The sequence below is a fragment of the Phalangium opilio genome, unplaced genomic scaffold, assembly GCF_054372755.1.
Source record: "Phalangium opilio isolate 3A_F unplaced genomic scaffold, DU_Popi_V2 ptg000024l_1, whole genome shotgun sequence".
In the NCBI taxonomy this organism is placed as follows: Eukaryota; Metazoa; Arthropoda; class Arachnida; order Opiliones; family Phalangiidae; genus Phalangium; species Phalangium opilio.
The window spans coordinates 6,611,054-6,625,887 of record NW_028324155.1 but is presented as its reverse complement, the minus strand read 5'-3'; the positions used below and the strand labels follow the sequence as shown (position 1 = coordinate 6,625,887).

General features: G+C 39.3%; 1 protein-coding gene and 1 long non-coding RNA gene across 3 annotated transcripts; one reads left to right on the top strand and one right to left on the bottom strand.

The window, feature by feature from the left end:
• Window positions 1-978: 978 nt before the first annotated feature.
• Window positions 979-10,696, bottom strand: LOC149692499 (homeobox protein orthopedia-like). 2 transcript variants are annotated; one of them, XM_089868273.1, is made up of 3 exons: window positions 9,905-10,696; window positions 7,915-8,309; window positions 979-2,411 (listed from the first exon to the last, which is right to left on the bottom strand). In XM_089868273.1, the coding sequence occupies exons 1-3, from the start codon at window positions 9,933-9,935 to the stop codon at window positions 1,650-1,652; spliced, it is 1,188 nt and encodes a 395-aa protein (XP_089724399.1). In that variant the 5' UTR covers window positions 9,936-10,696; the 3' UTR covers window positions 979-1,649. The 2 variants fall into 2 exon arrangements, with proteins under 2 accessions (XP_089724399.1, XP_089724400.1); XM_089868274.1 differs by lacking the exon at window positions 9,905-10,696 and adding an exon at window positions 9,314-9,842.
• A 716-nt stretch (window positions 10,697-11,412) lies between these two features.
• LOC149692498 (uncharacterized) lies at window positions 11,413-14,577 on the top strand. Its single transcript, XR_016382913.1, has 3 exons — window positions 11,413-12,492; window positions 12,555-12,677; window positions 14,530-14,577. It is a non-coding gene; the product is annotated as an uncharacterized LOC149692498 (long non-coding RNA).
• Window positions 14,578-14,834: the final 257 nt, after the last annotated feature.

Genomic DNA, 14,834 nt, shown 5'->3' with positions numbered 1-14,834 from the left:
GAGCTCAATTTCGTTTGAGTATGCCTTATTTTTCTCGTTATTTGCAAACCAAAATCTTTTTCCTAGACTCATTAGAATATCCCTGGGGTCCGTATCCTTAAGGAAAAGAAGCGCCGTTAAGCGAAATAACTGAGCTCTCCTGATTGCCAAAGTACTTTTTATACTTGTATTAATGGTGGTTTTGTTTCGGTGGAATGTTTTCATTATGGATGCACTTATTAACTAACCCAACTTTCTACCTAGTTTTTTTCTCCTTTACTTGTTTTTTAATTCTCAATGGACAAACGCGGAAGGTAAATGATGGTTTCAAGACACGGTGATGAGATTCAAATCCAGTGGTACTTTTTGACTCCCAAGAGGTTGTCGGTATTTTTCTCTGTAATTACGATCCACCTTTAATCGGTTTCCCCATTTAGACTGCTAAATGTTTTCTAAACCATTTTTAGTAACTTAGAATGTCGATAATATTAACATATGATGCTGTATACTGTTAGACAGTTACCGCCGCTAAAGTTTGATGGGGGGATGGGAAACGGACGTATCTTTATGACACAAAACACAGTCGAAAACTGGGCACGCGAAAGGCCCATCGTCAAACTAGAGCTCATCCTCTACAGTCTGTAAAGTTGTCTTCTCTTCCACGCAATTACCGGTCGGGAGTGTGTCTCCCCCTTTAATTCCTCCTTTCCCCCCACCCTATCCTAGCTTCTAATCGTTATTCAACCGAGCCTGAACTTTGAGGAAGTTAACGGAAGTTAGTATCATACTAAACCAACCCCTCATTGGTCATTAACTTGCACATAACAGAAGAGATAGAGAGAGAGCCGCCTACCTTTATTTTTCTCAAAGTGATTAAGCCTAATTTACCGTGAAGTATTTAGAATCAGGTTCTCACGGTAAAATTTAGCGTATAGTTTCAATTCAATTAAGCCTTGGTTTCGTATTTTTAAAATTCAAATACTTAAGCCTTGGTCTAGTTTGTTTTTTTCTGCAAACCATTTTTAATATAGGAGGAAAATTTAGTTTTATTACAAATGTACATTTTAGTTTCTTTTAGATGTATTTCGTTTATGTTTTTCCCTTAAATATAGCACTGAAACTTACAGCAATATTTATTTATTTTCTCTAGAATTGTTTTTTCTATATTTTCAGTTAGGTTTTTTTTGTTTTTGGGGTGCGGAGATTTACTAGAATTTTTAATTAGTATTCTTTTTCTAATACAAACGTGATCATTTTTAAATTTTACAATTTTTTTTTTCGTTTTGGTTTAATGGGAGAAGTTACAAATTCGTTTTTTATTTAATTGTTAGAGGTTTTAATTATTTACAATTATTTAATAATTAATATCGAAATTAATTCAATGAAACTCTTTAAAAGAATTAGGATATAAAATGAAAATTTATGTTCAGGAACCATTTAATATACTCGTTGGAGGGATGGAAACAAATTATTAAATGAATTTACAAAAAATCAATTAATTTCGGGTATCATCGTGAGAGTAAATAAAGTGTTGGGCTCCTTATGTTGAATTGCGATGAATTCGCGTTGAAATGTTTGAGCGTTTAATTTTTTAGTCTGGCTGCGTGGCGTTAATTTGGGGTATAATTAATTATAATTTCAAAGTATAATTTTTAACGCCGTAAGGGGATTCATCTAAAAACGGACATGGATGCCGTATGCTCCAAGGCTTTTCTTCTGAGCGACGCGATACTAGTTCCTCTCCAAACTTCGTTCGTTTCGCCACCGATTCCCGCGTTACCCGAAATGATACCTCCACCGCCCTGCGACCCGTTGGGCGTCGGATGGCCCATCATATTGGAACCCATGGCCGCCGCGATTCCGCAAGCCCCGGACAGTTGCGGGGGCGAAGAAGAACCGGAACTGGGTGGAGTGGCGGCCGTAGCGACGGCCATACAAGCGGCACCCATCCCGGTGACGGGCGACGAGACGCCGGAAGGTCCACCCAAGGAATTGAGGCCGCCGTAAGGCGACTGGTACATGGCTGCCGGGTTACAACCCGTCGTGGTAATGGAAGGGATGGAATTGGCCAAGGAACAAGAGACCTGATTCATGCTGGTCATACCGCTCATGCCACTCATGCCACCGATAGCCGCGGCTGCAGCGGCGGCTTGGTTGTTTAAAGATTGTTGCAGTCCCCCGCTTTGACGCGATAAGGAATGTCCTAGTTGAAGACCGGCGGCGTGATGGTTGCTCATTTGAGGAGCCATGGCCGCGGCTACTCCGGCCATGGACCAGCGGGTGTCGGGAGTTGAACCGAAGGAACAGAGACCGTCGCTCATGGCCCCGAATGGCGGTAAACTGTGGGATGGAAGGAGCGCTCCGGGACTTCGGAAAACATTTGTCGTCTTCTTGCGTTTCTTCCATTTGGCGCGACGATTTTGAAACCAAACCTTTAAGAAACGAAACAAATCCAGAGTTAGAAAAATTCAATTTTGAAAACCCCATAGTACAACGTGCTAGAACGTAGTAATTTTTATACAATGAATTTTGACGTTTTAGGCACCCTAGGGACGTTTCAACCCTAAAAAAATATATTTCCTACAACATATTTCCACTATCTATACCTTGGCGGATAATATTTTTGACTAACGGCTTTAGGTTCAGCATTTGGCCAGTCAGCCAGCGCAGGGACAGAATTTCTATAATATTTTCCAACCTAGAGGGAATTTTTAGGCATTATTCGCGTGCGACCCCAGCCCAGAGGGGAAAATAAATCCGAGTTCATGATCCTCCTAAAAATGAATATGATCAGGATTTATAAAGATTTAATTAACGATCTGGAACGCTTTACTCATTTTCGTTGATGGGGCGAAACACCACCATCGCGCGCGAGCCATACAAGAAAGCCCTGAATATCAAGAGGGGGGACCCCTAGTTTGTTGGCTTGGGTAAAGAAGTTCATGGAGAATATCTCCAAGAAAGTCTAGAGGTTGGAGGAAGATGAAAGTGGCGAGGTGAATTGTTAGTCGAATAAATACGAAATCCCGCCGCATATGCCTTCTAGATTCTATATGGAAAAAGAGGTTTCATTTCTGTCCAATAGTATACGCGTGGGAGGGAAAAGATCTAAGAGTATGGTGGCCCGGGAGCTCTAGAAGAATCAAATCTCGGGAGGTTCCAATTCCCAGGTCCTGCCTGATTCTGGTATAAAAATCGCGGGGAGGCCCGTATACGTCGTCTTCGTCTTTTCGTAGAGGGAACTTGGCGCGTTGTTGCCTCTTATAAATTATCCAAGGGTTTCCCGCTTCGTTGACAGCTACTATCGGCTGCTGTTCTCCGTAAGGTTCTTCTACAAGAAGAAGCAAAAAGAGAGCGGGAGAGAGCGGGAGAGAGTGAGAGAGAGAGAATATAAACTTTCTTTTATACTCTCGGTTTGGCATCAGGGCCCCGGTGAACATTGGCTAGGTTCCTTTTGTCTATATAAGCGTAAAACGTTACGTTACTTGGCGCTTGGCAGTTTCTCCAGTCAGAAAGCTTTTTGCGGCTGACTCGGGCCCTCCGATAAAACCGCCAGGGAATCGTTAGGAGAAGGGGCAATCTCGCTCTCTCTCTCACACACAGCCACTATACGCCGTATACCATCCGTTCCTCTACCCCATCTCCTCATCCCCCAGCATCTTCCAACCTCTTCCATCCTAGCCTAGCCGTCACCTCTCTTCTAACGTTTCTGCTGTTTTTTTTTATCCTGTCTCTATTCCAGTTTTAGTCGCGCCTAAAGTATAAGGGTGTTATTTTATGTATAGTTGCAATTGTTGGAGTTATGAACCGGAAATGAAGATTATTATTAATTAGGTTTAGAAATATTTCCAGTGTAGGAAATAAGGACTTTACTGAATTAGGCCAAAATTATTCTATTTATGGGAATATTTATAGACCAAACTAATATTTCAAATGTGCCTGCTATTTGGATAAGTGTAATTAGAAGATTTGGATGACAACAATCAGATTAATTCGATTACTTAATTATATTTTAATTATTTTTAATAATTTAGAAAGAAGCTGACTGTCTCTAAGACGGAGTCTCTTTCATTCTTTTTTATATAAAAGATAAAGGGAGAGACTATTGCTATAGTCGGCCGTTCAAGCTTGTTTTTGATCTCTACTCTTTTGCACTCTATTTCGTTGGTTCTTTTCGGGTATAAAGCGCCCCTATAGATGGCTCTGCCACCCTAGTACAACGATCGTGCATTTGATATTAATGTGGTTTTGCTGTCTCCATTAAAAAGTCATCCGCCCCTGGGAGATGGAATCGCGGGCGGGACCGTCTCCTCCTCCTTCTCATCCCGGCATCCCTCGCTCCTCTTTTTCTTCTCTTTCCCACTTCTTTTTCTCTGCCATAGTGGTACGATGAAATCCTTAAAGCCCTGTCGACGTCGCCTCCTTTTAAGTAGATAGCGCGGTAGAAGTTGTTTTTCTTATACAACTACGGACCATTTTTACTTTCAGGATAAGCTGACGTTAGTAAGAGGGGCGTACGGGATGGTGATATAATTCTATACCGTGGTGTTTGTGTGTAGAGCCATAAAGTAGCGTAATAACTGTTGGAGGCATACGCCTATGAATTTATCAACAATTTCCTCACGAATATTGACTTAAACCTCCTTAGAAACCTTGACCCGAGTTCGTCCTTGTAACTGAAGCTTCCTTATTCAATATTCTTCGTTAAATTTAATAAATTCTTTATCTACACTCTTTAGGAAATATAGGAATTTGCCGTGATTTTTTATCTTCGAGAATTTTTCAGGATATATATATATATATAAGAAATCAAAGACTATACCTTCTCAAGTTAAGAGTGACTCAAACACTCAATATTCCCAACGAAAGAGCTAGTTCTTTAAGGAGTTTGTCCCTCGATTTTTTTTTAAAGAATTTTCTTCCACAGTCGATTGACAACTTAAATATCCCCGTAGCGATACAAAAATAGAAACCAATTTAGCGCGCTGTCTCCGGAATGAGGTAAAAGGTCTCAGGAAAAAAAGGGTTTTAGGTCTAAAAAGGGTTCAGGTTGTGAGCTTTTCATCATTAATTGATAAATTTTTATGAATGAGTTAAGTGAAAGTTATCCTAGTTGTTTTATTTAGAATTAGGCCTACTCGTTAGGCTTAGGGTCTCGTGAAGCATACTTCAAATTAAGCTTAGAAATAGTGATATTTCAAATTAAGCTTTGGAGTTTCTGTTTGAAATTAGGCTTAGAAATTGTGATATTTCAAATTAGGCTTAGGAGTTTCTAAAACCTGTTTGAAGTTAGGCCTATAAATAGCAATTTTTCAAACTAGGCTTAGTTGATTAAGAAAAGTATTAGGCTTAGGTATAAATAATAAATATTATGGGTATAGAAAGAAATAGGTGTAACAGTGTCTGTAAAGGTAGAGCTAAAAAATAAATGGCAATCATTCGAGTCATATACGGAAACGGTTGAGTAAATGACCATTGTCTCCGAACGAGCGCCTCCAGACATTAACCTTAATGGAAGGTCATTCTCTGGTCAATGGAAGGTCTCTACGGATGATGGAAAACTACGCCTAAATGCTCTCGGTGGTGGTCAAATGTCCCTTTATATCGGGCAGAATCGCTCAATTCTTTACTTTCTTCACTATTTATTACGTATAAGAAAAATACGCCACTGAAAGAGTCCTCAAGGACGGCCATTCCATCTTCAATAAAGAAGCTTAGATTTTGGCACAAAAAATTTATAAATTTAGGCTTAACATATTGATAAGAACTTGTTAACTGAATTTCTTTGTTAAATTTTCCGACATGACCTTGAAAAATTCCAAGAAAATCTTTGAAATAAATCAAAACACATTTTTGTTTCTCACGAGATCCAGTTATAGAACCGGAAATGGTCATTAAGTAGGTCAGTCTAGACGTACGAGTCCTCTGGTCTGTTATCAATTATCACTGATAACCCATAAAACCAACCAAAATTTCTCGCGACTTCCTTAGAAATGGAAACCCAGGGGAGTTAGAAAGAACTTAGAATAGAACTGAAAAACCTCGTAAACAGCATTGATATTTAAGCCTTTGCTTTGGTTAGGCCTAAATTGTTTCTCTTCAACGAAATGATGTCAAAAGTAAATAACCATCTTTTAAAACTGTCACGAGAAGGGCGACAGGGCAAAAAAAAAACTTGGGATAGCGAGCGAAGACTTTCTTATCCTCCCCAGGGTGATATGGGACCGGCGAGTTACTCTGATGAGTGATCCTGTAGTTTGGGGGGGGGGGGGCAGAGGATGGTGGTGGTGTATATACGACGGGGGTTTTTAATCTGAAAGCGTGATATATCCGAGCGGCTTAAAAACGCTTGATAAACGACCGAGATTAGTATCTTTCGCTCCTTTTTCTCCCACTACACCTCGTGTCCTTAGCTACTTGGTGCCGCGTACCAGGGGCAGGAGGATGGGGGGTCTAGTAGACCAGAACATTGAGAACAGGAGCACTAATCCCTGCCTGGTCCTGTTTTTGTTCCTTTTTCAACCCCGACGCCGAAAAGCCATGTACCATAGTCGATGACACCCTCAACGCTAATATTTAAGCTATAAATTATACGATTTGACATACGAGGACTGTGTGGATAGTGTTATGGCCATGGCTACCACGATTAATGTTTAACCCTTATCCTTATGTATTTGGGGCTTTTGTAGAGACACAACTTGGGAAGTAATTGTTAACTTATATTTTAAGTTTGAATTTATTAATTTACTAATGAAATGTAAGATAAAGTTGATAATCCGATTTAAAAAGAAAAATAAATAATTCTGGTGGTTAGTATAGAGATTAATTAGGTCCATTAATTTTTATTAGATTATGAAATAAACTTTTTGGCGCTCGATTTAATAATTGCGGGGAAATTTCTCTATCCAACCTTAGAGTGAGTACGTTTTCCCATAGAAAACAAGTTTTTCTTATGTTAAACTCTACTCAATCCGGGACTGTTTCTTACGTATATATCATCCAAGAAGATGCTATTTCAAACGGCCATCAGCGAGTACATTTTTCAAAGCCTTAAAACTCATTTTATTGTGATATATTCTATCGTTTGTACGACAGTTATTTTAATATTTTGAAAATGTCAGTCACGTTTGTGCGTAACGGTGGGTGTAAATCCCATTCGTCAGGGCCATTTTTCGCGCCATTTACATTTGCGCTATTGCAACTTACGCGTATATACGTAATGACTATTATAGCGCGCGCATTTTTTAGGCACGCATCCTCCGATTTGTGTAAAAGCTTCTCTTCCTCCCCCTTCCATCGCTAAGCCTAACGACATTATCACACAACGCATGTCTTTTTCGTGCATTTTGGCGGGAAAACGTACTGCGCGCGTTTTGTCACGGTTTTCGCGCGATTTGTAAGCGGTCACGTATGTTTGCGAATGAAATTTAAGCATACGTGGGAAGCCAAAAATCATAATGTAATAGCGATTCAGATTCATGGAGCATTATGAAGCCTTTACGATTTACCTATCTGAATATCTAAACGATACTGATTTTGAAATATGCTTATAATATTTCAACAAAGTTACTCTATTTGATCACTACTGATCCTCTTTAAATCCATAAAGAAACTAAATTTCTCAGTAAGGAAGTAATTTTTGCAATGAGTTCGGAAATTAAATTTAGAATGACCCTGGAATCTTGATCTACCTTTGCTAGTACAGACTATGGTTTTTAGTATTTACATAAAGCCCGGTTTTTCTATGTGTTTAAACATAAATAACCCTTTACCATGCAAAATGAATTGCCCCTGTAGAAGTGTTCTAACCCTCACACTTCAATGTAGTACTGTTTTGCCAACATTCAGGGGTTAAAAACATTTTTCAGACATGCAACGATATATCTTTTCCTATTCAAGAGTAATTTATACGAAACAAAAACGTGTGTATCTTACCTGTACTCTTGATTCTGTTAAGCCTATTCTCATAGCTAGTTCCTCCCTCATGAAAATGTCCGGATAATGCGTCTTTGAGAAGCTTCTCTCCAGTTCTTGCAATTGTGCGGGAGTGAATCTCGTGCGATGCCTTTTCTGCTTGGCCGGTTTCTCGGAATCATGCATGCCGCCGGGTCCGTGGATATGATGGGCGCTGGCCCCGACTCCTCCGTGCTGTTGTACGGATCCTTGTTGTTGTTGCTGCTGTTGTTGTTGCTGTTGCTGCTGCTGTTGTTGCATTCCTCCGTTGCCTCCGTGATGCGATGAATCCAGCATCTGAAGCGTTCCGTGAACGTGACCTCCGTGGTGATCCACGCCGCCGTTTGGCTTGAGAACATTACCCTGTTCGTCCTTACCTAAAATTCAATGGTTTTAAAAATTATGGGTTAAAGATCAGTAGTAACTAAGCCTAATTTGAAATAGTTTGAAATTAGTCTAACAAATTAAAATCAATTGACTTCTTTCTATTGTTTCCGCAAAATCACAACAACAAATACTTTAAAGTCTAAAATGATTCTGGGTAAAAGGTCCGCGCTTGAATTTGAGATCGAAAATTCTCCTAGAAAGACTTTTCTAAGCCTAAATTTTCAAATTAGGCTTAACGAACAAAAAACATCGTCTTTATTTCCGAATTCAGAACCTCGAAAAAGTGTCCTAGAGACGGAGTAACATTACTAAATTAAGTTATTAGTTCTCATCTGACAACTATAGGGAGTTAACAAATTCTAATTTAATTTAAATTGACATTTAATTTGAAATTCCGGCAAGAGAATATCAAAATCTCGCGCTCCGTAAATTGCGATGGACCGTCAAGGATGGAGAGATACCGGAGGTAACAAGGCGCCTATGCGTTTGGCTTCTCCTCCGAGTACGGATCGTCAACGTTTCGGGGTTATTTACTCCTATCGCGGTTCGCTAGAATGGCGACTGAAATTACCCGTGAAAACGGCTGCTCATCATTTTCATATCATAAAACTCTACTCTCTTAATAATCTTGATAATAAAATGAAGAAATTTATGAAGACGATTAAGGTTTATTTTAAATATCGAAGTTTAAATAATGCGATAATTTATAATTGGATCTTTGATTAAGATAGAGTAAGGTAGCCATGAGTTTAAAAAATGACCGAAAAACGTGTACGTAAACGCCTAAGTTATATTTAGACACGAGTTCTTTCAAGTTTGGAAGGAGCGAGAAAAATTATAACGCGTTCTTCATTATTTATTTTAAAATTAGGCTAAGATCTTTTGAAATTCAGACGCGAAATTCAAAATATTTTTTTGATTCAATGACAACGTAACGAAGGTAAGTTATACTTAAAATCTTAAATTCAATTAAGGGATAAATTGAAAATAGTACCGGTTAATCACGTGTCCGTCTTAAATCCGTTTTATTTATATTTAAGAGTGATAATGATAAAGTATAGACTTTGGGTTAGCCGCCGTAGTGGGGCTCGAGTTTAAAGGACTATCTGATGTCCGTCTCGTTTTGCGTCGTATAATACATTAAGCGTGGTGTGGGCGCGGCGAAAAGGCAAATTGCATTTAGAAAGCGACGTCCGGAATAGGCCGAGGGGTAAAGCGGCTAATCCCCGCTTCACAAATTTAATCAGCGGCAAACCTATCAAATCGGAAGAAGCTAATGAAAGGGAGAAATAACTCAATTAATTGTCTAGGCTGCGCGGTGAACGGTCGCGCCGTCCCCTTCGCCCCCGAACTTCGATCCTCCAGCTTCTATTCGACTATTTTCGGCAAAAAGGCCCACAGTCCGCTAGACCCTGGCTCGCGCCATCGTCCGAATTTATAGCAGAAAGACTATATCGTCAGATTATCGAAATCGCGCGCGCTTTCTCATTTTCAAACCCCTTCTTCCCGCGTTTTCTTTTCTCGCGCCAAGTGCACGTGGATTTATATAAACACTTAAACTAAAAAAACAAAACGGTATCCTTACCTAGCTGAGCTCCGTGGAGATTATTCAGCATTATTTCTGCCGCGTAGGCGTTTGTATCTGGCAAGGGAGAGACCCGAGTATCGGGCAACCACCGAGCCGTTAAGAAGTTTCCCGGTATGATTAAATTAATTTTTGAAGTACCGTTTTTATCCGACTAATACGATAAAAGCGAGTTTTATTACAAACGCGATTTATATAAAAACGCCAATTATAATCGAGTACTCTAGCACGGGGAGGGGAGAGCCGGAAAATTAGAGAAAAATCTTGACGGAGATTTAAATTAAAGTGGGATTAAATCGTTTTTGACCGAAATTTTCGTGCGGCTTCTCTCTTAGTTAGATGGAGAACTTGACTGTGAAACGTGTATCGCGGACCCAGGATGGTGCTTTATCAATTGGAGAAATATCGGGCCCCAGCGAAAGACGGGTGGTGGTGGAGGAGGAGAGGGGTTGGAGGATGCCCAAGTTTCCGCCCCCCTTTTTGCTCTCTCTCTCTCTCTCTCTCTCTCTCTCTCTCTCTCTCTCTCTCTCTCTCTCTCTCTCTCTCTCTCTCTCTCTCTCTCTCTCTCCTTAATGATCCCCTTCCCCTTCGGAGCCACAGGGATAACTTCGGAATCTCCTACGGTCGGTCCCCTCAGTCTCCGAGCCCAAAACCTTTCGGAAACTCTCTACGTTTTTTCCTGCGAGCTTTTCCAAAAAGAAGTCTCTTCGATCGACCCCCGTCAGAATGGTTTGAAGAAAATCTAGAGCCTCGTGTGTATCAGCAACGACTCTAACAACGGAGAACCAATGACGGAGAGACGTCTGCTCCTCCTCTTCCGTGCAGTCCAACACTCACTCCAGGGAGGAGGGGATGGTGCCACAAAACCTGAAGAGAAGATGGCTGGAGTCGAGACGGCGTTCGACGCGTCTATTCTCCGACCTAACACTTCTTTCAGAATTAATATACAATATGAAATTCGATTGTATATACCCAAACCCCTTTGACTTAAAGACGTAGTTGCTATCATGGCGCCTATTCAATCCCATGGGTGCATTGACAAGCTCATTTTCTCTAACCTCCTCCCAACTGCCTTTTCTCGCTATGGACAATAAGAAACGTGGAGAGAAGAATTCCTCCCCCCCCCCGCTAGCCCTTCTTGAGTCCTTGGGTAAGTAGGTCTGGTTGCAAGATGGTACTGCTACCGTATTACAGGTAAGTATTGGATTCTCTTTTCTTTTCTTCTCTATTCTGGAGGAACAGGAAAATTGGCGCCACGTGCTCTCGTTTAAATTACTTTTGTTGATACCGTCTTGTTGTGTACCACGTTTTAAAAATTCAATAGGAAGACCCTCCATTTCCTGCGATAAGTCTTTCAAAGTGATATTTCTTACCAATTATCTTTGTTAAAAATTTTCCTGACAGTTTTTAGACAGATCTATTTATTATCTGAATTCTCTAAAGATTTGTTATATTTTAAATTATTTAGTATTCATTTATTTAATAATAGATTTGATTTGATTAGATTTAATTAACTTGTTCCTACACGTAAAAGATTATTTTCGTTTCCATAATGACAACTATCTCTATAAAGATTTACACGTTTTAATTATATTTAATATCTCTTTATTTAAATAATTGATTCGTTTAAAATTTAATTAAGTTGTTCCAACACGTGTATATTTGTATATAAAGGATCGAGATGTTTAATATTGGTTTCACTCCCATTGTGACATTTTTCAATTAAGATCTACCATCACCGGGGCGGGAAAAGAAGCCACGTGACCATGCACGCGCCTTAAACACGTGTTGGCCGGGGAGGGATGGGTCGAAAGAAAGCATTCGATAAATAGGATCCACGTGTTTCTACGGCCATTGAAATACCATTGTTGAAATATTGTATTTGTAACCGTTTTCGGGGCCATGCTAGGCCTCATTTACCTTAAATTGGTTTGGGAAACGATACGCCGGTTTATAGATAAGGAAGTAGCGCTGGTGCTGGTGTGGCTTGTAAAACGGAAAACCAATAAACCCGGGAAATGAATGAACCTGGTCAGGATAGATTTCATTACTTAGCAGGGATAAAATCTATAATCTGAAACGGAAGGATTTGTGGCGAAACATAAGCTGTGAAAATGTTAGGAAAGTAGATTTATTAAATTTAGTGGTATAAATTTGTAAATAAGATCATTATTTCAATTTGATAGCTTTTACAAAACGTTTTTTTTTATTGAAACATAGCCCACTCGATCACGCGCTCACGACGCAAGCTGCTCGCGCTATAGCTTGCATCCGTAAGCGTGGATCGAGTGGGCCATGATTTTTTATCTTATTTACCCCCCCCCCTCCCCTCGTCTACATTTAAAAATGAAAACAGTGTTTTGAAATTCTAATTGACCTTGATACGCCAGAAAGAAAAGACATAGCCCTCTCCAAGTTTTCCCGTCCCTTGTAAAGTTTTTAAGTTCCATGGATGCCTTAACTAAGTATGAAATCTATCATCAATTTAACTTTATTTTATAAACAATTTATTCTTTTTTCGTTGTACAGAGACTTGGTCTTGACTCTTAGAGGCTGCGGAGGATGCTAAAGTGAATAAGAAGAAAAAAGTAAAAGAATAAAAAATAGACTTTGGAAACGATGGAAAAGTCACCTGAAAATTCCATTTCAGTACTTAGAGTTAGTTTGTGGAAAACAAGTCCAGACCATTAGGCTATGTTTTCTGTTAGCTGCTGGCCCTATTCAACCTGTACTCTATAACCTCCCCGAGTAACCATTTTATACCTTATACTAGGTATGTATAAAACTTCTTTTTTATTTGGGAAGATTTTTTATATACGATCTTGGAGAAAATATATATATATATATAACAAAATCCCTCCCCTCATGGATACACCCGTTTTATTGGTAAAATACAAGCTGTAAACGGCCTCCCGCGCTACTGTTTTCACACTAAGGAGTCGGATACTTGTGAAAATACCTTTATATTTTATTAAAAATCTCATATTCTTTAGTTAAAGCTTAATTACGGAAATGTATATAACTAGTAACGTGCTTTTAAAAGTTATATAAGTGACATTGAAATGTTAATATTATCACTTTTGATATTATGTAAAATTGGACGTATCCGACCCCTTATTTTTTTCTCTCTCTCTCTTTTATCTTTTATCTCTCTTATCCTACGTAAGATACAGAAATTGTAAAGCGTCCGGGATAAAAAAAAACAAGTTTGTACAATATACTTTTATTTGGCGATAAATTGCCGTTCGATATGAAGATATAATGTCGATCGTCCCAAGAATGCGGCTTTTTTCCACTCAAAAGGATGGAAGAAGCTGGAAAAGAATGCAAAAAGCGCGTGGAACGTGGATGTTTGGGTGGCACGCGCCCTTTCGCGAAGGATCCGCCCCTGTTCGCCCCACCCACGAGTTTCGGAACGATAAGGCGGGAAAAAGCTACGCCCCAGCTATATAGCTCGTGTCTCCGAATCTGCTCCCTTTTCCAGCATCCGCGAAGCGTAAAACGTTTCCCGTGGCGATAGTACATCGTTTCTACCCCACACTGGGGGCTGGAAACAAAATATACCAAAGAGATTCTCTCCATTAACGCCTGAAGTCTCTTCTCTTCTTTATATCACCGCTAGGCCTATCTATTGTTTTTTATTGATCATGGTAGCACTGGCAACTCGGGATGAGGAGGAGGTGAAGGAGGAAGATGGTTGATTAGGCCTAGACTAAATACGATTTGTACAATTGACTCTCGGTCGGTGTCTTACCCTAATTAATTTAAAGAATTAGGAGTTAAGTGAGGGTAATTTAAATATAATGGGGGAGTTGTTAAATTTCGGTACATTAATTTTAAGTGCTTATTTAATTAGATTAAGTTAAATGGTTGGAGATAATAAAGCCAAAGGCCCGAGTTATATTTTGTTAGTATTTTTGGAAAGGGAAAATGCCATGGAATTGAGATGGAATTTAAATTGTTCCAAATAAATAGTATTATTTTTTTCTGGGAGTTTAATTAATATTTCGCTTTTATTCTCATTCTTTTACGAATGACGTGGTCTTTTAGATTTGTTTTTCGTCTCTGAAGTTTTACGGTTTTATAGCCTTTTGTGCGGACATCAAGGGCTTCTTATTGAAAAGGGTTTCTGATAACCAGGAAGCTGTAAAATAGGGAGTCGGCACTCTCATGACATCTTCCCATAGATCCAACCACAGTTAAAATTTGAGAGCTGCCCCTTCCCTATAATCTTAATATAATTTAGCTTTTTTAGCTTTCAGGATGCCTGAAAAATAAAACGGGGCTATTGGAGAAATGTCCAATTTTAAAATTAGCTGGGCCGCTTAAATTAAATGTACCATAAGTTTAGAGATAAGACGATGGGGATGGGGTCTCCTCTAAGCCTATGTCTAAGCCGAACGCACACGTAAATATGGTCGGCAGTAGTCGGCACAGATGTTTAGAATATGGTTTAGAACTAATAGTAAACTTTCGGTTTGATGCCATAATGTGTACTTTACTAACAGCCGTAGGTGCTAAAAAATAACATATTCTAAATTATTGTAAATTAAACTATAAACTTAGTTTTAGTCATTATTTAGTAAACAAAGCATTTGAAATTGGTTTTTTTTTCTATCCTATAGGCATACAGCGACCTCTAGCAGCTATAGAAGTATCATTTCTCCATGCTTTCTTTCAGCTTTTCGCCAGGGTTGCCATATTGGGCTGGAAAGCCGCCAATTGGGCTTCTTCTCAAAAATATTGGCTTGAATTAAAAGTGTTGGCTGGAAATTGGGCTTGTCGGGGTTTTTCTTTGGCTTTCTGTACTAAAAATACCGCCAATAGGCGAAGATCATTAGAATTCCCAAAAAACTGACAAATGGTGCTGTCAAACCTTTTGAGCGGCTTATAATTCGTCAATTCATGATTAAATAAAATGGTTTCATTT